This window comes from Schistocerca nitens, chromosome 8 (assembly GCF_023898315.1).
Source record: "Schistocerca nitens isolate TAMUIC-IGC-003100 chromosome 8, iqSchNite1.1, whole genome shotgun sequence".
Classification (NCBI taxonomy): Eukaryota; Metazoa; Arthropoda; class Insecta; order Orthoptera; family Acrididae; genus Schistocerca; species Schistocerca nitens.
The window spans coordinates 526,265,961-526,292,127 of NC_064621.1; the positions used below are offsets into that span (position 1 = coordinate 526,265,961).

General features: G+C 45.9%; 1 protein-coding gene across 1 annotated transcript in view; it reads left to right on the top strand.

Annotated features, from left to right (window-relative positions):
• The window catches only part of LOC126199652 (head-specific guanylate cyclase-like), a 332,527-nt gene extending 315,802 nt beyond the window's left edge, over positions 1–16,725 (top strand). Inside the window, exon 8 of the mRNA XM_049936580.1 lies at positions 16,351–16,725. Coding sequence (XP_049792537.1) covers positions 16,351–16,537 — 187 coding nt within the window. The 3' untranslated portion in view covers positions 16,538–16,725. The remainder of the gene's footprint in view (positions 1–16,350) is intronic.
• The last annotated feature ends 9,442 nt before the right edge of the window (positions 16,726–26,167 follow it).

The following is a 26,167-nucleotide window of genomic DNA, read 5'->3' on the forward strand; positions in this document are numbered from 1 at the left end:
TAACGTTCATCCGCTCGATACAATTTGAAACGAGACTCGTCCGACCAGGCAGCATGTTTCCAGTCATCAACAGTCCAATATCGGTGTTGACGGGCCCGGGCGAGGGGTAAGGCTTTGTGTCGTGCAGTCATCAAGGGTACACGAGTAGGCCTTCGGCTCCGAAAACCCATATCGATGATTTTTCGTTGAATGACTGTCACGCTGACACTTGTTGATGGCCCAGCACTGAAATCTGCAGCAATTTGCGGAAAGGGTTGCACTCCTGTCACGTTGGCTAAATGGTTCAAATGGCTCTGAGCACTATGGGACTCAACATCTGAGGTCATAAGTCCCCTAGAACTTAGAACTACTTAAACCTAACTAACCTAAGGACATCACACACATCCATGCCCGAGGCAGGATTCGAACCTGCGACCGTAGCGGTCGCGCGGCTCCAGACTGTAGCGCCAGAACCGCTCGGCCACTCCGGCCGGCTCCTGTCACGTTGAACGATTCTCTTCGGTCGTCGTTGGTCCTGTTCTTGCAGGATGTTTCCCCGGCCCGCAGCGCTGTCGGAGATTTGATGTTTTACCGCATTCTTGATATACGCGGTACACTCGAGAAATGGTCGTACGGGAAAATCTCCACTTCATAGCTGCCTCGGAGATGCTGTCTTCCATCTTTCGTGTGGCGACTATATCACTACGTTCAAACTCACTTAAATCTTGATAACCTACCATTGTAGTGGCAGTAACCGATCTAACAACTGCGCCAGACACTTTTCGTCTTACATAGGCGCTGCCGACCGCAGACCTCTGTATTTAAATATGCATAGCTGTACCAGTTTCTTTGGCTCTTCAGTGTAGGATTAGCGTCGCCTGTCTCCTGATAGTCGACTCGCTGAAATCTTGAGCCACAAAGTTTTTATCGAAGGATATAACCAGATCAGGGTAACAAATTAATTGACAGCTCGTTGTTTACAGCATAGCTACCGAGTGCAACAAGCAACGAGAGAGCGAATCTCCTAATCACTTGTACCTCAGGCCCAGGTTAGCACTGTAATTGCTGTGATTCATTTTCATCGAATGCTTTGCTTCTCTGTACTGTTCACAGAACGTCTGCCAACGTTCTTGCCTCTTGAATACACCAGTTCCCGTCATATCACCGTAGTTAATCAACGTCTTACGCAGCCGGTATTTGAATGGGTAAACAATCAGGTGCGCCACACGTTGTTGGCTGCTTTCCCTTTGGCTCTCCGGCAAAGGAGAAAAGGGGTGTTGGTGTAAAGTTCCTAATCACCAGAGTTAGCACTCATGTCCTTAATTAAACTCCAAACTTCCCACAGTGTCTGACGGAGTGAGGGCATTTGACATTCTTGATCGAGATCTATCCCTTTGGCGCTATTCGAGAGGAGTATGCTGTCATGGGGCTTCAAACTCTCCTTTCTCTAATCACCATGTCAAACATGACACCTAACTACACGCGCATCCATTACAGACATAGAGACGTGTCACATCCACTTAACATAATTCGCTAAGGAAAGGTGTCAGTGTGCATGAAAGATAATAAAAAACCGTTCCAGTTAGGCGGGTGAAGCAGCCCCTCAGGGCCTCCCAGAAAACTGTAACTCAACTTCAATTTATAGAATATCCGAAGATAGCGGCGGAAGTGACTAGAGAATATGATGAAGCCATTATGATCTTGCATAGCGATCTCGATAAAGCCACGTTAAGAGGAAACCTGAGAAACGGTTCAGTACTGAATGACACAGTGGTTGCTCCTGAATGACATCAGGGGCGAGGGTTATGCAGAACCGACAACATCACCCCCTTCCAGTCAAAACTGGCAGTCACTTCATCAGATTCAGGTATACATGCAAACATGGGACAGAAAAGAAGGCTTTCTAGAGACTCACTGTTCAGCAGTATCAATTTATTGTCTTTTATCAATATTGTGAGAAGGAAAGTTGCACTCACCATATAGCGGAGATGCTGAGTCGCAGATGGCACAACAAAAAGACTTTCACACTTAAACCTTTCGGCCAATGGCCTTCGTCAACAATAGACACACATACGCGAACACACACACACACACACAAACGCAACACACACACAGGACTGCAGTCTCAGGACAATGAAACCACTCTGTCAGCAGCACCACCAGTGCATGATGGAAGTGGCGACTGGGTGGGGGTAAGGAGGAGGCTTGGGAGGGGAGGGGGAGGGATAGTATGGTGATGATGGCGGACAGTGAAGTGCTGCACGTTAGACAGAAAGCAGGGGAGACGTAGGGAGGGTGGCTAGGGGGAAGTAGCGGAAAAGGAGAGAAATAGAGAGAAATAAATAAAAAGACTGGGTGTGGTGGTGGAATGACGGCTGTGTGGAGCTGGAGTGAGAGCAGGGAAGGGCTGGATGGGTGAGGACAGCGACTAACGAAGTTTGAGGCCAGGATGGTTGCAGGAATGTAGGATGTGTTTCAGGAAAATTTCACACCTGCGCAGCCCAGAAAAGCTGGTGTTGGTGGGAAGGATCCATATGGCACAGGCTGCGAAACAGTCACTGAAATGAAGGATATCATGTTCGGCAGTGTGTTCAGCAACAGGGTGGCCCACTTGTTTCTTGGCCACAGTTTGTCGGTGGCCATTCGTGCAGACAGACAGCATGTTGGTTGTCATGCCTACATGGAATGCAGCACAGTGGTTGCAGCTAAGCTTGTAGACCACATGATTGGTTTCACAGGTAGCCCTCCCTTTGATGAGATAGGTGATATTAGTGACCGGACTGGAGTGGATGGTGATGGGAGGATGTATGGGACAGGTCTTGCATCCGATCTATTACAGGGGTATGAGCCATCAGGTAAGGGATTGGGAGCTGAGGTTGTGTACAAATGGACGATTATATTGTGTAGGTTCAGTGGACGGCGGAATACCACTGTATGAGGGGTGGGAAGGATAGTGGGCAGGACATTTCTCATTTCTGGGCACGACAAGAGGTAATCAAAACCCTGGCGGAGAATGAAATTCAGTTGCTCCAGTCCTGGGTGATTCTGAGTTACGAGGGGAATGCTCCTCTGTGACCGGACGGTGGAACTTTGGGAGGCGGGGTGAAATTGGAAAGATAAGGCATGAGAGATTTGTTTTTGTATGAGGTTAGGAGGATAATTATGATCAGTGAAGGCTTCAGTGAGACCCTCAGTATATTTCGAGAGGGACTGCTCGTCACTGCAGATGCGACAACCAAGGGTGGCCAGGCTGTGTGGAAGGGACTTCTTGGTATGGAATGGTTGGCAGCTGTTGAAGTGGAGGTATTGCTGGTGGTTAGTAGGTTTGATATGGATGGAGGAACTGATGTAGCCATCTTCGAGTTGGAGGTCAACATCTAGGAAGGTGGCTTGTTGGGCTGAGTAGTACCAGGTGAAGCAAATGGGGGAGCTTGTTGAGGTTCTGGAGGAATGTGGATATGGTGTCCTCATCTTTGATCCAGATAGCGAAGATGTCATGAATGAATCTGAACCAGGTGTGGGGCTTAAGATTCTGGGTTTCTAGGAAGGACTCCTCTAGATGGTCCATGAATATGTTAGCATAGGATGGTACCATATGGGGGCCCATAGCTGAACCCCAGATTTGTTTGTAGGTAATGTCTTCAAAGGAGAAGTAACTGTGGGCGAAGACAGAGTTGGCCATGGTGACTAGGAAGGAGGTTGTTGGTTTGGAATCTGTTGGGCGTTGGGACAGGTAGTGTTCAATAGCAGTAAGGCCATGGGCATTAGGAATGTTAGTGTACAGGAAGGTGGCATCAACAGTGATGAGCAAGGCACCGTGTGGTGAAGGGACAATAACTGTGGAGAGTCGGTGGACGAAATGGTTGGTATCTGGACACTTTCACCGTTCTATCCCAATTTGCACCCACTGATTCCACCATCTAGTCACATCTGCCACCCCCCTTCTTCACACTTATGCACCCGCAGACCTGCTACCCACAGTAATATATATTTTTTATCAGTTACTCTTTACTTTGATCCTTGTGACTTCTCGCCAATATTAACGAGTTTTTGCGTTTCGCTATCGTCGACTCCTTCAGATTTCATCTTGTTTCCCCCTTTTGCATCCATTTCATTCTTTTGGTATATTTTCACACGTATTTGGGTGTATTTTTGGGAAATTTTTCGGATGTTATTCTATATTATTTACGTAATTTTTCGCATTTTTCCACCACCATGGATCCTTGCTCCTTCCATCTGCATCGATACAGAAAAGTCAATCTTGGAAGGCAGCAGTGCCAACAGCATATTCATCACGGATGTAGACATCCTTGTTCATGATCACGGTAACCTATGGTGTGGGTCCTAGTTATGTCACGAAAACACCTCCAGATCTTCAAGAGCCACCTCCTACCTAAGCCACGCCTTCCACACACTGCTGGCTAAACGCCTCACTGTGCCATCAGTGTACTCGACGTCTTGCGTCATTTGAAAAGAGTCAAAATGGCGGCTCGTCGGTCCTCAGTATTCGCGGACAGTCGGCAACTCTACAGTTGCTGTGTTATTTGGCCAACTGAAGACGTGTATCTTCGTCTGCGGCTGTGAACAGTTGCCCTTACGAGGTATCCGACTCTACACACTGATGAGCCAAAACATTATGAACACCTGCTTAATAGTTCGTTTGTCCGTCTTAGGAACGAAATAAATCACTTATTCTGCCTATCAGGGATCCGACCTTTTATTGGTACGTTTATGATGGTATGTGGCGTTAGATGTCTAGGCACAGGTCATGTAATTCGCGTAAACAACGGGTCGCTGATTTGCGAACTTGGTGATGACGACGTCCGATAGTGACCCAGATGGCTTCCGCAGGATTTACATCGGTCGAATTTGATCGCGAGACGTCAACTTGAATTCAATATAATGCTCCTCAGACCACGGTAGCACTGTTCTTCCTCCGAGACACGGACAGTTATACTGAGGAAACATGACACAGCCGTCGGGCAAGACATCAAGCATGAAGGGATGCAGGTGGTTCGCAACTGTCTTCGATGCCATGCGAGCACGGGAAAGCATCTCCCATATCATAATACTGCTCCCACCAGCCTGCGTCGTGGCGCGCTGCACATTTCAAGCCGTCGTTAACCTCGATAACGGCGTTTGTGGAAACGACCATCCATCTAGTGTAGCAAAAATGTGATTCACCCGAAGAGCCGACACATTTCCACTGATCGACGGTCGAGTCCTGATGGTCCCGTGCCCGCTGCAGTCGTAATTGACGATGTCGTTGGGTCAACACGTGAACATGTAGGTTCAAATGGCTCTGAGCACTATGGGACTTAACTTCTGAGGTCATCAGTCCCCTAGAACTTAGAACTACTTAAACCTAACTAACCTGAGGACATCACACACTACCATGGTTCAAATGGCTCACTATGGGACTTAACATCTGAGGTCATCAGTCCCCTAGAACTTAGAACTACTTAAACCTAACTAACCTGAGGACATCACACACTACCATGGTTCAAATGGCTCTGAACACTATGGGACTTAACATCTGAGGTCATCAGTCCCCTAAAACTTAGAACTACTTAAACCTAACTAACCTAAGGACATCACACACTACCATGGTTCAAATGGCTCTGAGCACTATGGGACTTAACATCTGAGGTCATCAGTCCCCTAGAACTTAGAACTACTTAAACCTAACTAACCCAAGGACATCACACACATCCATGCCCGAGGCAGGATTCGAACCTGCGACCATAGCGGTCACGCGGTTCCAGACTGAAGCGCCTACAACCGCACGGCCACTGCCGGCCGGCGAACACGTAGGGATGGTCTGCTGCGGAGCTCCACGTTCAACAATGTAAGAAGATCGGTGTGCTCCGAAACAGTTGATAGTGAACCAGCATTGTGCTCTTTATGCAGAGATGCCACAGATCACTGCCTATCCTACTTTTCAGAGCAGACAAGCCTCCTAACCCCACGGTGTGTGAAGAGTCTGGGACTTCGAACCATTTAGCGCCTAATGGTAGTTTCACTGTGCTTCTGCACCTTTCCGTAAATGCTCACGTGAACATTCGACCAGTCTCGCCGTTTTCGAGATACGCGTTCACAGGCTCTGCGTAATAATAACCTCCCCCTTGTCGAAATCACTTATCTCAATCGATTTCCCCATTTGCAGCCCATGTGCCCCGTCCCTGACCGCTCCGCTTATATTGTTGCTGCGTCACGTGCCCGCAAACGCCATCTAGCGGCATCCAAACGACGCGGTGGCCAGTAGTCACAATGCTTTGGCTTATCAGTGTATAACCATCGCATACAGTTCCCTTCAATGTGTCCACTCGGAAATTGGTTGAGATGGACTTGCATTCACTGTCAGCCGCAGTTCCTGTCAGTTCTGAAAAGGCCTGTCACCGACGAGGCGTGACACCCGTCTCCAGTCCATTTCGGCATGCCTTTCCTTGCACACACGCTGGACAATCCTTACTGATACCTTTGTTTAATGGCCGGCCGGAGTAGCCGAGCGGTTCTAGGCGCTACAGTCTGGAACCGCGCGACCGCTACGGTCGCAAGTACGAATCCTGCCTCGGGCATGGATGTGTGTGATGTCCTTAGGTTAGTTCGGTTTAAGTAGTTCTAAGTTCTAGGGGACTGATGACCTCAGCAGTTAAGTCCCATAGTGCTCAGAGCCATTTGAACCATTTTGAACCTTTGTTTAATGTGCCTCTGATTCCATCGTCTTGTGACTGTCTAGAACCCGATCAAGTGCTTAGAACGGCGCCGTGCGTCGCCGGGACCTGACGAGGTTCCGAGGAGTATCGTGCAGAGTGGCCCCGCCTCCCCCTGTTTCGAGATTTGGCCGAACGTTTGAGCTTCCGCGAAAGCCTCCGAGACGCACTCCGGGCGGCCAGCTACCCAGTTGTCGTTAGCGCAGCTCCTTGGCTGGTCCTACCAGTAGTCACACGCTTGTCTCAAAGATTAAGCCATGAATGTCTCAGTACAAGCCGCATTAAGGTGAAACCGTGAATGGCTCATTACATCATTTATGGTTCCTTAGATCGTACCCACGTTACTTGGATAACTGTGGTAATTCTAGGGCTAATACATGGAAACAGAATCCCTCTATTCGTGCTATTGGTACTTTGCCCCCTCGACATCAAAATAAGGGAACAGGCTGCGTGGTACTGGATTAAAAAAGGGTGAACTGAGAAGACGGCTGAAATTCTAGGGGTTTCAGTTGGGGATAAGATAACGATCAAAAGGGGGGGGGGGAGAGAAAAGCTTTGGCAAGAATTTTGGAAATCAGAGAATCTGGGGGAGGACCTTTCAACTGTTACCAAACATCAGGGAACGTCCGCAATTAAAGTACATCAAACCAAGCAGGGGATTGCCGCATTTCCGTACAGGGCATGGACAGTACCCGGCCTATTTATGCCGGCTCCTGAAGCGGGCTACACCTGCGTGTGGCTGTGGAGCGGTAGAGTGGACTCCCGACCAATTCCTGATCATGACACATATCACCTACTTAGACAAGAGGAAACTTTTGACGGATTAAACAGCTTGGCTAATGAAATTTTGCAAAAGACCTTGAGGGAATTCTTGCGAGAAAACGAGGAATAGTAGAACACAGAAGATGTAGCTAGGTAGCACCTGTCCTTTGAGAAGGAAGGTGCGACGATTATCATGAATTTGACAACATCATTTAATTTAGTACTAGTTTAGAATTAGATTTAGGGTAGGAAGAATATTTTGGAAGTTATCTTTTCAGAAGCCTGCAGCGAGTGATTTACTGGCACAACCTTAACGCTGTAGGCAGTAGATGTAATTCTCATTCGTAAACAGAATCAAATACTATTATTACTTGTATCAGGATTTCTGTTGGAACTGTACTATCGCTACAATTGTATGTATGCTACAGGACCCACTAATTAGATTAGATAGTGCGTTATTGTATATTTGAACAATAAAGAATTAAAAACAACAGAGTGCTGGCCAGAGATGAGAGGGACGCTTTTATTAGACCAAAACCAGTCGGTCGGCTCGTCCAAGTGTGTGACTGAATAATTCTGCGCTGATCGCACGGTCTCCGTATCAGTGACGGATCTTTCAAATATCTGCCTTATCAATAGAGCCTGCCATGTCTGTAAAGGGTAACGGGGAATCAGGGCTCGATTCTGGAGAGACAGCCTGAGAAACGGTTATCACATCCAAGGAACATAGCAGGCGCGCAAATTACCCCCACTCGTCACGGGGAGGTACTGACGAAAAATAACGACACGGGACTAAGGCGAGTCGTTATAGTCTGAACATTTCAGTTTGACACTGGAAATATAAAACCTACAGCTATATTAACAGAAAAAAGTAGACATGAAAGAAAGTTAGAAGAATGATGCAAAACTACCACCACCAGAGGAGCCTTCGGCCCTGTTTCGTTATAATACTTATCAACAATCTTGGAATTGCTCAAGATTGCTCAGTTCACTACATCTAAATTTACCTCTGTATTAAACTACTAGCAAATGATCCTTTGTGGCTCGTCAGCACTCGAACCTTGGCATCACCATTTGGGTCTCTATGACGAGAAAATTTTTTGTCCTGCTTAAATAATTGTGCACTCTGAGTTACCACATTAGGGGACAGCGGGACTACAATTTCCGATTTTTAGTTAGTCACAAAATTCGTTAAGAATACTTGATTCATGCGATGCAATCAAAATTAACTTATATATGTAACTTTGATATTAAGACAGGGTCATTTATTGTGAGACTTTAATGTCTAATGTCGTAAAATAACAAGAAGTGGTTCAAATGGCTCTAAGCACTATGGGATTTAACATCTGAGGTCATCAGTCCTCTAGACTTAGAACTACTTAAACCTAACTAACGTAAGGACATCACACACTTCCATTCCCGAGGCAGGATTCGAACCTGCGACCGTAGCAGCAGCGCGGTTCCGGACTGAAGGGCCTAGAACCGCTCGGCCACAGAGGCCGGCCGTAAAATAACAACTTATCCCGACTTGGGGCAAATTGTTAACAAGCCGAAGTAAGATGTTACCATATTTGTTAAAGTTATTATTTGTGAAATAAAAAACAATAAACGCTTAAACCCAGTCTGTTTATTTAAGCAGTAATCAACAATTCCGTACGAATCACGAGGTAAACATTTGTATGTTATATAACAAGTAATTATAATTTGTACTTAAGCAATTAGTAACCCTTTAGTAATTAACAGCTTATCAAATAACATCTAACTACTCAGCCTTGATAATGCAGTCTTCAATCATGTTGGCTTTGTCATAGGCTGAAAGTATCTGTCATATTGCCGTCATAGGCAGAAAACTTATATACTTATAATTAATTAACTATCAGAAGACATATCACAATCACAGTTCGGGCGTAGGTAGGTTAATAAGGCTTGATTCTGCCTACATCTGGAATGGGCCAAGTTGTTACATTCTTGACACTGAATCCATTCTCCCCCAGAACGAGAATTAGAGTAACTGTCACAGCACACTAGACAATAATACTTTAAACTGTCCTCTTCACTCTCAGACCTTTCACTTCGCGTTTGTAAAATCTGTCGTTTAACAGACTTCCCCTTCCCTTTGCCTTTTCCTTTTTTATTTCCTTCTGTTTTTTTGCATTTTCGTTTATTTTCTCTCGCTTTTTCATTGTTGATGTTCACTTTCCTTTTCTTGCTTTGCTCTTCAGCTAAGAATTGTTTTACTGGTGTATTTTCTAAGACGTCTGTTGATTATTGCCTTCGGAAAAGTACATATTGCTTCTGGAGAGAAAGGGACTTGATCTCCGAGTTGTTCTTCTATGACACCAGAAGATGCAGATTAATAACCCCTGATGTCCCTGGCGCATCAACGATTTCTCTTGTGTCTGTACTAATGTTTACAATTTCATATGCATTAGCGTCTATTCTAGTAACAGTCTCTGATACTGCTTCCGACCTATTGGTGATGGTGTCATGTGAAATTCCTAAAGCCACATCTGATGCGATTCCTGAAGCTAAAGGGTGATCTATAACATATGGTGTAGCATAGTCGTTTTCTGTAAAAATGTTGGGGTCATAAGGCCAAGCGCTCTGAAAGCGCTCATTACATTGATGGGAGTCACTGCACGAGGTAGCGCGTATCTAACAATTTCTGGGATCTCATATGACGTAGCGCTTATCTAACAATTTCTGGGATCTCATATAACGACATTGTCTTGCCAGGATTATTGCGCAGCCAATTGTCCTGAGCCTTTCACAACAGCTTTTGAACGGTGCATTTACTCCAGCATCCAGTGGCTGTAGGCGGTGTGTACAATGAGGCGGGAGTGACAGCATTATAATGGAGTTAGATTTCGCTTTTCCACCACACTGATATCAGTATGAGATTGGTGATTATCGAGCAACAATAAAATCGGATCTGCAAGTGATGGTTTAGTATGTTTGATAAAATGGTCCATATATTTCACGAACCCCGTAGCTGTCATCCATGCTGAACTACTTCCTGCGCCGATAGACTCTGGTGGACCGCCTTTTATAAACCAGTCCTTGTATTTAAGCCCGGGGAAAATAAACAAGGGAGGAACTGCATGACCTAACGCATTTACTGCCAGTTCCACTGTAACCAATGTCCCTCGTTCAGCAAATACTATGGGTCCAACTTGCTTCCATCCCTTCTTGGCAATAATTTTCCTCGGCTTTAGCACTGTGGTAACGCCTGTTTCATCTAAATTATGTATTCTTGAATGTGGAAATTTATATTTATTCAACGCTGTGCTCAGCTTTGTAAAATAATCGGTAACATTGTGTTTGTTAAATAATCTCGCCCTGCTGGCACTCGCTGATTCCGATGTTCTTACTGACAGGTGAGGATGTCTTTTTAGAAAACCAGTCAGCCAGTCTGGACCAGCTTTTTTATTTTCGTGCCACGATGGTGGAATATTGTTAGCAGTGAATTTCAGTGCACAATCGTACGCTAAATTTTTGACTTCTTCTGGCAGAAGACCAAAGAAAATTGAAACACATTGCAACAGATATTCTGCTAATTTACCTTCCATTCTTCAGTACAGACCAATTTTACTTTTTTGTAAGCAATCGCGATATTTTCTACCCCAGATCTTAGCTGTGCGGATTTAATTTTAATTTATGCGTGACTAGACACTTGAACAAGAACAACAAACAACAGGATTAGCGATGCCACAACTTAACAAATAGCCTCTAGTCCCCTAATGTTACATCAATGCCCGTTCCCAACTGGCCATGGTTGATTGGCTAATGGATATGGATGCCTTCAATAACTGCTTACACAACATTACTGATTTACGTAATTTATTCATAATAGTTCACTGACTAACAAGTCTTAAAACACTTCATAGAAAGGCTGGTTAAATAACTGTTAATCAGGCAATAAATTCTCAACCAATAACAGTAGCAAACAACATCACTTTCAAATAAAAACTACCAGACTCGTAATGGTAGAAAGGTACCTTACAAACTTCAGAATTCACTTTCATTTAACATGTACACTCCTGGAAATGGAAAAAAGAACACATTGACACCGGTGTGTCAGACCCACCATACTTGCTCCGGACACTGCGAGAGGGCTGTACAAGCAATGATCACACGCACGGCACAGCGGACACACCAGGAACCGCGGTGTTGGCCGTCGAATGGCGCTAGCTGCGCAGCATTTGTGCACCGCCGCCGTCAGTGTCAGCCAGTTTCCCGTGGCATACGGAGCTCCATCGCAGTCTTTAACACTGGTAGCATGCCGCGACAGCGTGGACGTGAACCGTATGTGCAGTTGACGGACTTTGAGCGAGTGCGTATAGTGGGCATGCGGGAGGCCGGGTGGACGTACCGCCGAATTGCTCAACACGTGGGGCGTGAGGTCTCCACAGTACATCGATGTTGTCGCCAGTGGTCGGCGGAAGGTGCACGTGCCCGTCGACCTGGGACCGGACCGCAGCGACGCACGGATGCACGCCAAGACCGTAGGATCCTACGCAGTGCCGTAGGGGACCGCACCGCCACTTCCCAGCAAATTAGGAACACTGTTGCTCCTGGGGTATCGGCGAGGACCATTCGCAACCGTCTCCATGAAGCTGGGCTACGGTCCCGCACACCGGTAGGCCGTCTTCCGCTCACGCCCCAACATCGTGCAGCCCGCCTCCAGTGGGTCGCGACAGGCGTGAATGGAGGGACGAATGGAGACGTGTCGTCTTCAGCGATGAGAGTCGCTTCTGCCTTGGTGCCAATGATGGTCGTATGCGTGTTTGGCGCCGTGCAGGTGAGCGCCACAATCAGGACTGCATACGGCCGAGGCACACAGGGCCAACACCCGGCATCATGGTGTGGGGAGCGATCTCCTACACTGGCCGTACACCACTGGTGATCGTCGAGGGGACACTGAATAGTGCACGGTACATCCAAACCGTCATCGAACCCATCGTTCTACCATTCCTAGACCGGCAAGGGAACTTGCTGTTCCAACAGGACAATGCACGTCCGCATGTATCCCGTGCCACCCAACGTGCTCTAGAAGGTGTAAGTCAACTACCCTGGCCAGCAAGATCTCCGGATCTGTCCCCCTTTGAGCATGTTTGGGACTGGATGAAGCGTCGTCTCACGCGGTCTGCACGTCCAGCACGAACGCTGGTCCAACTGAGGCGCCAGGTGGAAATGGCATGGCAAGCCGTTCCACAGGACTACATGCAGCATCTCTACGATCGTCTCCATGGGAGAATAGCAGCCTGCATTGCTGCGAAAGGTGGATATACACTGTACTAGTGCCGACATTGTGCATGCTCTGTTGCCTGTGTCTATGTGCCTATGGGTCTGTCAGTGTGATCATGTGATGTATCTGACCCCAGGAATGTGTCAATAAAGTTTCCCCTTCCTGGGACAATGAATTCACGGTGTTCTTATTTCAATCTCCAGGAGTGTATTTACTATTAAAACAGTCTTGATCACGATTTATTTATCAAGGTGACCGGTTTCGACCACTACTGTGGTCATCTTCAAACCACTGAGTAGGAACCTCTTTCTGTTGGAGAATCATTCTCCAACAGAAAGAGGTTCCTACTCAATGGTCTGAAGATGATCACAGTAGTGGTCGAAACCGGTCACCTTGATAAATAAATCGTGATCAAGACTGTTTTAATAGTAAATATTAATTCACAATTCGGCCATCCAGACCCCAACACTCTGCCATTCTGTCTTCCTCGCTCGGTGCGCTCCATCCCTCCTCTCCTCGACGCCAGAGGGCCACTCGCCGCCAACTCGGCGCCCCACTATCTCTGGCGAGGCCAATATCGACCTTAACACTCGCGGCCGGAACACAATTGTGCCGAAAATCGGCAAATAGCTTTTTGACAATTTTTTATAGAGTTATGTGACAAATATCTCATTCTTTGGCAACAGTTTTTATTTTCGTGCCGGCGTTGAGAACTGCATCTGCTGCTTTTTGCATCAACTCCTGTGACACAGAACCAGCTGTTGTTTTTCGGGTATACGTCTTCATACAACACAAGAAAAAAATAACGATATTTATATTCCATTGGTGGTACAAAGGAATTGGCACAAGTTGTTCCGAGGTCACAATGTGCACCCGAAAACGGAACGTCTAGCCCATGTTGAAATAAAAGCAAGATATTGGTTACGTTACGAAACATAGGTAATTTACGCATTGTGTACCAAAACGGTAGATAAAGTCTTACAATAAAACACTGAAACACTAAAGGCTGCTCTTTAAAATTCGTGAGATATATCAAAAAAACGCCGGCCGGGGTGGCCCAGCGGTTCTAGGCACTACAGTGTGGAACCGCACGACCGCTACGGTCGCAGGTTCGAATCCTGCCTCGGGCATGGATGTGTGTTATGTCCTTAGGTTAGTTAGGTTTAAGTAGTTCTAAGTTCTATGGGACTGATGACCGCAGATGTTAAGTCCCATAATGCTCAGAGCCATTTTTATCAAAAATACCAAATACGAAAATATTTACTTACGTGAACCAGCGACACACGTGCTGTCGTTCCGATGAGCCGGGGACCACTAGCCTGTTTACGATGGCTGCCGTCGGTGCGCTGTGGCATTTCATTTCACGACGTGTTTACTTCATATTCATATCTCTTTCCCTCGCGGAGTTATTTCAATCGGAACGACTTACCTCGGTAACTTCTAGCCCTGCTCTCCCCTGCGTCACTGATAACCGTACTTGTCACCATCTCATCTCCGTCGTCCGAAATTAGAAAGTGAAATTAGCTTTCCTGCTTCCTGCTTCTGTATTGTATGGTTTCCACATACTTGAATAATATCCTTGGATGGGTCGCACAAGGTTATCCTGCTCCTACTGTTCTTACATGCGTACGCTCCGAAACTCGTTGATCTTGATCCATTTGGTACTTCATCACCTATTGTAAGGCTCATACTGAAGTGTTCTTGATATTTTATTGGTAGCAGAGTTAACTAACTTCTTCTGTATCTTGACCTGTTCTAATCATCTACATCCATATTATGCAAAACCACAGCGAAATGCATGCCAGAGGCTACTTCCCATTGTACCAGTTATTACGGTTTCTTCCCGCTCCTGTCACATATGGAGGGCTGGAGGAATGGCTGTTCAAATGACCCTGTGAATGCTGTAATTAATCTTGTTCTCAAGCGTCCTGACGGGGCGAAACATAGAGAGTTGTAGTACATTGCCAGCTTCGTCGTCGAAGGCCGGTTCTTGAAACTTTGTAAGTTGGCTTTCCCGGGATATTTTGCGTCTACCTTCAAGTAGTGTCTGCCAAATCAGTTTCTTCAGAATCGCCGTGATACTGTCCCATGGGTCAAACAAACCTGCTCTTCTCCTACCACATTCAATATCCCTTGTTAGTTCTGTATTGTATGGTTTCCACATACTCGAATAATATCCTTGGATGGGTCGCACAAGTGATTTATAAACCATCTCCTTTGTAGACCGAATGCATTTTTCCAGTATTCTATCAATAAACTGAAGTCTGCAATGTAATCTACCTATGACTGCGTCTATGTGATTATTCCATTTCATATCTCTACAACGTTTTACAGCCAGGTATTTCTTTGAGCTGACCAATTCCATATGTGACTCGTTGTCGCTGTAGTCATAGGATACCACGGTTTTTTTCGTTTTGTGAAGTGCACAACTTTACGTTTTTGCACATATTTACTCTCAAGTTCAATACGTTTCCCCGTTCTAGTTCGTGGAAATCACAATGACGCAGTACAAGTTCAGGCGTCCCTGTTTCTTCGCAATCGCAGAGAGCCGTTGTCCATCTCCCCATTCTGTGTAAGTGGACGGGGTACGGATCACATACAGTAATAAAGTACACCATTCCTTTAGCTGGATCATTTAGACGCTCTCGGATTCTGTCTTTCATACTTGAAATAAAGGTATATACACACCTACCGATGGTCCTACGGCTCCAGTCGTGCACTCGTTCGTCTGTTCTCCAGGCCTGTATTTGAATTTTATTATCGTAGCTTGCACTCCATCGACGCTGCCTTGACGTAACCGGTAGCACGCTGCTGTATATCCTATCTGAATGCAGGTTAGGCAGATCTCCAGCACTGCCAGTATAGCTTCGACAGGTTTTGCACCGATGGACCCTGCAAGCCCGTGTGGATACACCAACAAACAGAGTAGCTTCATTCAAGCGTTGTCATTGACACATCCAAAAAAGATACCATCTTTCTGTTATGTCTACACGTCGACCCATTTTCAAAAATGGTTCAAATGGCTCTGAGCACTATTGGACTTAACTTCTGAGGCCATCAGTCCCCCAGAACTTAGAACTACTTAAACCTAACTAATCTAAGGACGTCACACACATCCATGCCCGAGGCAGGATTCGAACCTGCGACCGTAGCGGTCACGCGGTTCCAGACTGTAGCGCCTAGAACCGCTCGGCCATTCCGGCCGGCGACCCATTTTATTTCGCCTGTTCCACACAACCGACTGACAGTTACTCACCACATTATTGCCATGACTAACATTAGTGGAGAAGGGTCAGTCGGCTGCAGTGGCCAACCGGTTCTAGGCGCTTCACTCTGGAACCGCGCGACCTCTATGGTCGCAGGTTCGAATCCTGCCTCGGGCATGGTTGTGTGTGATGTCCTTAGGTCAGTTAGGTTTAAGTAGTTCTAAGTTCTAGGGGACCGATGACCTCAGATGTTAAGTCCCATAGTGGTCAGAGCCATTTTTTGAGTAGGGTCACATGATTGCTTGGTATCAATTCCACACCCTATACAGCGTTCCAAAACCACCAGTTCTCTCTCTTAATGGGGCAGCGGGGCAGCTATCATTTTGTCTGGCTAGCTTGTGAGGCAGCGAAGAAAACAACTACTAGCGGTTTGTTTCCACAGGTGGCTGTCGCAGACGGAGGGCTTCCAGTTCGAGGCGCGGCCGCGAGAGTGCCTTCCGCGGGGCTTCCCCGACGACGTGGAGGGCACGGCGCACTTCGTGCTGGGCTACTGCCACCCTTCGCTGCCCGCCGACCGGCCTCTGGTCGAGCACATCGACACCGCCCAGCGGGAGCTGCTGGGTCACTGAATACCGGCCACACTGCTCGTCCTCGTGTGGCGGCACTCGGGGACCCTTCCAGCATCACAAGGAGCGCGCTTCTGTCTGGACAGTGGAACTACAGCGCTAAAGTGCATCAGGGAACTGTATCACATTGAATACGTTGATAGAAAAAAAAGGAACACCGCCAAACGACATGTAAACAGGGTGTATCATCAGTAGCCAAAACTGACTCAGATGAATGTATATGACAGCAGTGTTGTATTCTCGTCGCCACTGTAAAGTCTTGTACCATAGTAATCAAGGGAGGGGCTGTTGTTTGGTGGCCGGTATCCTCTTTCTACAACACGACTGCACACATGTATTCTTTATTTACTTGAACAGAAAGCTGCCTATCTTGAGAGAGTCCGTCTATTGTGGTAGAAGCACTTCTGTAACAGACCACGTTAGCCTCAGTGCTGGTGAAGTAAACATCCCACTAGGCAATGAACGACAGATGCCGAAATTGGATGGAGTTAGTACGCCAGCGACTGAGCTAGTGACTGAGCGTTACTGCTAGTGAATGAGACTGCTGACTGAAGCTGAGACCAGTCAGCGGCGGCGATGTAAATACTTGCGGTCGTGTGGGCGTTGGCGGCGCGTTGCTTGCGAATCTGTCCTCTCTCCTGATAGGCGGGCTTGATCCAGTGCCTACTATCGATCTTCTTGCTACATCTTTGCCGATCGGTGTGCAGGATACAGCTTACGCCAGCACAAGCACAAGCAGAAACGTTCCAGTAAACATTTGTCCACAAACGATCCATTTTAGAGATAAAGTCTAACGTTTGGTTACGACCAGCCACTGTCTTCAGTATCAAATATTGTCATAGTACTAACGTATCTGAAATGCAGTCTCTTTGATTAAATCCTTACCTCATTGGACTCAGACTTCATCCCTGACCCATGTTTGAGAAATGTATTACATGCCCAATGGTACACCAACACATTTTGCTTGTGATGTAAGACACTAATGTAAGTGCATTACTATTTGAAGATGATACAGTAATTACACAACAAACTGAAGATGACCTCCAGCAAGTCGTACATCGGCTGAAGCAAATGCCGGTATCTACAGAACATAATCTTAAAATTTCATTACATTAGATGAAGGCTATGGCCTTTCAAGGTAAATACCCAGTAGATCGAAAACAGTAATTACCAACAACGAATCCGACAGTAGAATGCTATAAAATGTGTTAGAATAGTGAAGTGATTTAACAGGTGTCACATTTTAAATATCAGGGCTGTGACGTGAGCTATGATTATCATATTGATATACAAGAAAAGATGCACAAATTTCAAGTAATTTGGGCGACAGTGGGCAGAACACTTCACTACACAACCTCTAAAGATACAAAAATTAAATTTTATAAAACTGTGGCGGTACCATTACTATTGCATGCCAGTGAGAGTTGGATAAACAAATAGGAAGATGACAGCGACATACACGGAACACAGCTGAGATTCTTGAGGAGAATAAAGGGTTGCAGAAGAAGAAATTTAACAAAAAATAAAGAAGTTCAAAGTGAGTTCAGTATACACGTCGCTAAGGATGATATGGCTGAAATAGAGGTAGGTGGGGTCAACGTGCGAATACAACGTAAGAAGAGACGTAGGTCGACCAGGAAAACAGTGGACAATGACTTTGTGAAGACGCAATAAGCAAATATCTAGTTCCTGTATGAAAGACGGTATCTAACGCGTCTTTACCTTGGCCTCCCAGATCACATTACCCCAATGTCACGCATGTTTCATTCTGGAGTCATCTCAAAAGTGAAGTATACAGCACTCCAGCTGATATGGTTGAAGAACTAAAGGAGCGGATAGTACAGTGTTGTCAAGATTTACGTGATGATTCGGTGGTGTTTATGAGAACCGGTAACCCACTGCAGAGATGTATACAGAATTCCATCCGTCAACAAATACGAGTGTACAGTAAATCATAATACAAACGTGCTGAAGCAGTATGAGATTTCTTGTTCAGATAGGCCGCAGGTGAAATTTTAGCTTACTTAGATGGGGGCTTAACAGGAAAGTTTACTTTTCAAATATATCCATAGTAACAAGGACAATACTTCATACTGCAGTCAGTGCTGGTATGTAACCACACATTCTAAGTTACTTCGCAATCCACTGACTTGCAGACACATGTTTACTGCAACCTTTTGGCTGTTATTACCATATACTTTCACCCTTATCAGTTTTCGCTATTCATTACGATACACCATGTATGTAGTATACCTGCTTAATGTTCCTAATAGCCATCCCATCTCTGTAGTGGACTCTGCTGACGCTCCCTTGTGCAGTAGCACTTGGCCAGGAGGCAGCCAGCTCGAATCCTGATGGTAGAGTACATTTTCACCAGTTCAGTGTGCGTCAATTGGAAGGCGGTTCAGTTTCAAGCTTTCTGTGCATCCATCTCCGATAATTATGAAAATTTTACACGGAACGCTTTGCCACGGTTAGCGCCGGACGGCTATACCTGCTGTTCACCAGGATGCGCTGTGGACACATTACAATTGCGGCACAGATGTCCGCTGTCAGGGGGCGAAGGTCAAGCGAGGAAGAAACTGCCCTCTGCGCAAGCACTATAGGGGTAGCCAAGTCCTAGCGTCAAACATCAGCTGTCTTATTGTTGCTAGTAGTAGTGTGGTAAAAGACCCAATCTTGGTATTTCGTGCTGTAGCGTCAGTGCCAACTGACATGGTTGCTATGACTTCTCCTTCAGTTGCGCTACAGTTTAATTCATTGTTGTGCGCAGCACTTGGCAGTACTTGGCAGCATGGAACGCGTTTGCGTCGTTTCTTTCGCCATGTTTAAGCGATAGTGCTGGTCACGTTATAGATTTTCCGGAGTCGGACCTGTCGCGTCTTTTCATTCAGAGGCTCCAACTTGCTGTGGTTGGACAGGAAGAGCGAAAAGTTCGGATAGGTGGACGAGCTGACTGTCTTCTGTTTTCGTCAGGCATTTTTGATACATTTGAATACAAAAATCTTCAGAAATTAACATATTTGTGTGTGATTCAGAGGGAGGAGAAACGCAGATAAGAAGAAACGTGTTTTAAAATGTAGTGCATGGAAAAAAAGTGCAAATTCGTAAGAGAGTATTATGTACAAAACGGGATTTATGTCTAGTACGGCATAAGTAGATTTTGTTTTCTAAGAGGATGAAACTGTTAGCAGTGTATAGAAAGGACTGAAGATAGGTGACTGAATGTAAAGTAACAGGGATATTTAATTTGCGTTGTCTCACAAATAACTATCATTTCTACACAGGAAAAAATAACTTTTTTGCTTCTCCAATTCTTGAAAAAACTGCCTCACATTTGATCACTATTTTGCATCAGAAAAATAAAGATATGCTCATGCTGTAGGTTGGTTTGAACATTTCAGTATTCTATGAGTACTGAACAAGATTCTTCTACCTCTCATTCCGACCTTAGAACTGAATTTTACAGTTTAACAGGAATGGTGTACCACGGTGCATCTTCCCATTAACTAATTGTTGCTTGAGGTTAAAGAAGCGGAAAAAATTGTACTAAGGACTATGGTACCAACTACTTAATCTAACTTAAACTAACTTCCGCTAATGACAACACACACCAGTGCCCGAGGGAGGACTCGAACCTCCGACGGAAGGAGCCGCGCGAACCGTGGCAAGGCGCCCTAGACCGCACGGCTACCCCTCGCGGCTAAAGAAGCGGTAAATGGAGGGAAAAGAAATGAGGACCAACTTGGGAGAGAACCCTTTGCCATCTCCTCCTCCCCCTCTTTGGCTGTCTCTCATGTGAACTCGATTTCACCACCATCCCTATCCCACTGAGATGTAGGTGGTTCTTATCTCCACAGTGCTTATTTCCACACTATAGGTGGCATGTGTATCAAATTTGATTGAAATCGACCCAGTGGCTTAGGAGAAGATCTGGAACATACATACATTTTTATAATGTATAGGGTGTTAGGGCTATATGTGCAGATATTTCTATTGGTGACAGGACAGCGTACTTAACAATATTATATCAGAATTTACTTCACTTGCAGACTAATAAATATAGCTACTACTAGAAGTAGTATTTTAAGGTTGGTTCGCACCTCCAGGTACGTCTGGCACAAGAAAGCCAAATGTTTATTTCCCCCAGCACAGCAGGTCACGTGTTGAACTATGGATGCATGGACGCAAAACGGATTGTCTATCTGACAGGCGTAGTCCACTTCATGGTGCAGTTACGACTACCTAGAAAACATCAGGTAGGAAATTATGTGCTGTGTTTGTGAGAAGATTGGTAGATGCAGTGAAAAAAACATCTAACTCACTGAAGTGCCTGCACATTAAAGTACCAATCATCGCAATATCTATACTTATACCCCCCTCCACATATACAGGGTGTCTCTCCTGAAAGTCGTCAGGTGTATCTTTCTGATGTTTCTGGTTATTTCCGATTTTATTTTTGCATTGTCGAGTCAGCCCAAACAAATAGTGTTCATGACATTTTTCATGTGACACCCAGTGTTGACAGAAAGGGTTTCCCATTACAAACAAAATATTTTTTAAGAGGGATTTAAAGTGCACGTTCGATATAACGGCCCCAGATTAGTCTATCGCGATGTTTCTTTCATCGATATGTATTGACAAGGAAAGTAAAACTCGCAGAATAAGCAGTCTCCAGCAGTGACAGCACTTCCCTTGCCCACGCTGACTGCTACCGCCAAGCATGTAGCGCTACTGACTCACTGCTGGATTGTTCTTTATTCTTCGTGTTTTGTTGTCGATAAAACGAATATCGCATTAGACTAACTTTGGAGCTCTGTACCGAATGGGCAGTTAAAATTCCGATTTGAAAAAAATTTTGTGCGTAATGGAAAACAAAGCGACGCTCTCTGTTGACGATGGGCGTCGCATGGAATACTTGACGAGCAGTAATTATTTGGGCTGATTCCAGCTACACAGAGTAAAATTGAAATTGCAAATATGTGCCGATACAGCAGAGAAAATGCGCCTGACGACTCTTAGCAAGGACACCCGCTATATACTCGTTTAGAGAACGCTAGTCCGTAGCTCTGCTTCTTCTGTCCGGCTGCGCCCCGGTCAAATACCCTCCACTCCGGTTGCTCTGGCCGAGTCTCGGATTAGCGTGCGCCCTCCTACAGTGCTAACGAAGGTAACTTGAAACGTTCTTTTCGTCTGTGCCTCAGAACATCCGTGGCGCAGCGAGAAGTCTCTGGCGCAGCTGCTGCCAAAATCCTCGCGTCCCTGCGGATGTCCAGCAAACGAGACAAATTACAAGACGAATTGCTCCACTGACTTTTCGGGAACGTTTTTCGGCTGACCCGTATTAATTCTCTGCACTGTTACACATGTAAAATTATTTTAAACAAGGATTGTCAGCCTCGCTTTAACCGCGAGACAGGGTTAAACTTCTCACAACTCGAAATTCAATAATTAAAAGCCCTGTAGCTGTTTAACAGCGTTCAGGTAAGATTCCGAGATCCGACCACTGGAGTGGAATATATACTCTTTGCCCGCAGCTTGTTGTCTAGTTAGTCACTGTCAACAGGAAACAACCGAATCGTTCTCGTCTGCACCAAGCTCACCGCGTTGATCCTCCACTTTGCGTCACGTGCGGGATGCCGGACACGGAGATCATCGCTTCGTTTGTGGCACGGCAGTAGACGTCTGGCGCTTGGTCCAGCGAATTCTGGTTTTCCTCACACGTGCTGCTCCAGACCGAGTAACACCACACAAGACGTCGTTCCCGCAAGAAGTATACTACCCGCAGACGAAGACTCACCCCGTGAATTGGTTCCGCGGCCCTGCAAAAAATGGTTCAAATGGCTCTGAGCACTTAGAACTACTTAAACCTAACTAACCTAAGGACATCACATACATCCATGCCCGAGGCAGGATTCGAACCTGCGACCGTAGCGGTCGCGCGGTTCCAGACTGTAGCGCCTAGAACCGCTCGGCCACCCCGCGGCCCTGCAGTTCGATATTCCTTTGCCGCTGGTGAGAAGAGTATTCTCGATTTTTAGAATTGTGTGAACGAACGACATAGCGCCATTGTCCGTAATCCGAAATACAGGAAATACTTTTCCAGCTTTCTTTGCAGCTGGAATATGCCTGCAATGAGCAGTTGAGCTGATGCACAATTATTGATTTTTTGATACTGCGATCCCCAATGGTGTTCCTCTTTATTTCGAGAAGACGTGCATGAACTTCTCCAGGGCTTCGGTCGGCTTTCATGGACTTCACTCTACACATCCGAGAAGAAAAACTTTTTCTCTGTTACATTTATTTGTTAGCGTCTCCCTCCTTTCCTTTCCTCCTTTCTTAGTTTAGGTAGAACTGTTCGGATAGGTGCCTGAAGTGGTGCAAACTTTTTTTGTTTTTAGAGTCAAACTAGCGGTGGCAAATAGACCCTTTTTTTTAAAGGTTGGTCTATAATGAGGGGGAAAAAAAACAAAAAAGTCCCATTCATCATTTTTAATTCAATGCTATTCATATTATTTCGAACACATTACATTCGAAAAATAATACGATGAAAAGAAACGGTGATTAATGTTTTTGTTTCTTGATCATGGCGCCGTGGGTTCGATTCCCGGCTGAATCAGGGATTTTCTCTGCTCTGGAACCAGATGTTTATATGGTCCTCATAATTTCATCCCACCATCATCGGCGCGCAAGTCGCCGAAGTGGCGTCAAATAGAAAGACTTGTACCAGGCAGCCGAACTAGTCCAGATGAGATCTCCTGGCCAGTAACGCCACGTGATCATTTCATTTTCCGTCGCTACCAATTTTCATACCACCTCCAACAGAGCTGTAGGAATCTCACTGATGATCAAAACAGCAACTAAATAGGGAAACAGTTCAAAGTAGGTAGAGAAAGAGACAAAATCATTACACGGTAGCAAATGAAATTGATGAACTAACCCCAGCCAAGTCCATCATTTTTATCCAACACCACCTCCAGTTGCCTAATTGCTCCACACTCTACTCTGAGGTCTCTTTTTACCGAACAAGTCCACACTCACTAATCCGCAAAACTCGCCGAGAAACCAGGAAAGTGACTAGGTAGAATTCGGTGCACAAACAGTGCAATACACTCCCGAATGCTTTGTAGGCTTTCTGTGCCGGAAAAATAATGTCGTTGAGCATGAAAGGTCACCGACTCCAGACTTTCGAAATGCTGACCACTTCAAAAGACAGACTCTGCTCCAGAGGGGATCATGACTTTCCACCTCTATCTCTCAATGGATGCCGGCCCACTCCCTTAATTCGAGAGCTTCAAAACTACTCCACAAGGTTATATGACGCATAGATCCTTCAGCCAGACAGAGTCAAAAGTAGAATGTAGGTGTATTCATTGACGGCTTCCTGCTGGTATTTATAGCGTTTCTGTAAGGTGCTGTCTTCTGGCAGGATGGCAGGACTTTAAGATTATTCCTTCTACAGATGTCAGAAACTTCGGCTGTCATGGGGCAATTACTCTTATTGTAAACCAGCCAAGGAAGCTCTGGTCACAACTCAATTAGGAGGATTGGGGAAAGATCGGCCCGTTAGCTCCTGGCTGAAGGAAAAAGCCCTACCCCTACATCTGGAAAGTGCCTCGGGCGACTACAGTAGCAGACACGAAAGCATGTTTCGTTGGCCAGTAGATGGTACATTACAAAGAGGAGGAAGCGCACTACAGTTACGGCATGGCTGACAAGTTCTGGTGAGCCAACCTCATCGACATCACTCATTCCTACCGTTCTCTCTCTCTCTCTCTCTCTCTCTCTCTCTCTCTCTCTCTCTCTGTGCGTAGCTGGACCTTCCAACGTAGTATGCACTACAAAAAAATGGTTCAAATGGCTCTGAGCACTATGGGACTTAACATCTATGGTCATCAGTCCCCTAGAACTTAGAACTACTTAAACCTAACTAACCTAAGGACATCACACAACACCCAGCCATCACGAGGCAGAGAAAATCCCTGACCCCGCCGGGAATCGAACCCGGGAACCCGGGCGTGGGAAGCGAGAACGCTACCGCACGACCACGAGATGCGGGCAGTATGCACTACAATGCGAGTATTTAGCCAACTGGGGGAGACTGGTAGTAATATAATTTTTTAAAGACCAGAGGTCTTATATCAGATTTCAAGCCTCTCTGCAGTGGCGCGTGGAGCATGTCTAAACTGTTGGTGATGATCCACCGCTTCAAATAAGGCCTTTAAGCTACCTACCGTAGGGCCATCCTACAGGAGCAGGAAATGTCCGTGCTTCAGCTGCCACTCTGTCTTCGTTTCATGGCGCACTTATCCATAACAATAAATACCAAAGCACTCACCACATCCATCCATACGATACTCGTACACATATGATGTTCCCACAAACACATCACATAATTTACTACCTAATGTTTTCTGCATGAACGTAACCGCAGAGTGAAATGGAGTACGCCTGTCTGTATAGACAATCCGTTTTCTGAAACTTTCTGGCAGATAAGAACTGTGTGCCGGACCGAGACTCGAACTCGGGACCTTTGCCTTTCGCGGTCAAGTGCTCTACCAACTGAGCTACTCAAGCACGACTCACGCCCCGTCCTCACAGCTTTACTTCCGCCAGTACCTCGACTCCTAACTTCCAAACTTTACAGAAACTCTCCTGCGAACCTCGCAGAACTAGCACTCCTGAAAGAAAGGATACTGCGGAGACATGCCTTTGCCACCGCCTGGGGGATGTTTCCAGAATGAGATTTTCACTCTGCAGCGGAGTTTGTGCTGATATGAAACTTCCTGGCAGGAAGTTTCATATCAGCGCACACTCCGCTGCAGAGTGAAAATCGCCGGCCGCGGTGGTATAGCGGTTCTAGGCGCTCAGTCCGGAACCGCACGACTGCTCCGGTCGCAGGTTCGAATCCTGCCTCGGGCATGGATGTTTGTGATGTTCTTAGGGTAGTTAGGTTTAAGTAGTTCTAAGTTCTAGGGGACTGATGACCACAGATGTTAAGTCCCATAGTGCTCAGAGCCATTTGAACCATTTGAAGAGTGAAAATCTCATTCTGGAATCAGTTATCTGTCCATGCATCCACAATTCAATACCTGACCTGCTGCGCTGGGGGAAATAAACATTCGGCTTGCTTGTGAAACACGTACCTGGAGGTATTAACAAACCTAGAGACATACTACATTTCATAACAGGTCGGAAGAAAGCAACGACTTGCAGCATCCACTAGGATCTTGCCTAGATCAGCAATCCACGTCATCCTCAACACACAATGACTAAAAAACATACTGTCGTTTGCGATGAAACAGTACTTCACAACAAATCCCACGACGTTTTCATCAGTTTGCAGCATCTGGTCTGTAGATGATGAATGATATGAATAAAACAGGGGAAATCACTGGCAATCACCGTTTCCACATCAGACACGCAGTAGCACTCGCATGTTTATCTGCTGTCGCTGAACCGTGGAGGTTTCTTCATTTGGCAGGTGTTTCATTGGCTAATCGATTAATCTAAAGAAAAATGGACGGAGGGAAAGCTACAGAACAATGATAGCCAGTAAAAGTGATTAAATTTGAATATTCACTCTGTGTCAAAAAAAGACGTACCACGAAGGTACTATACAAATGGGCGGAA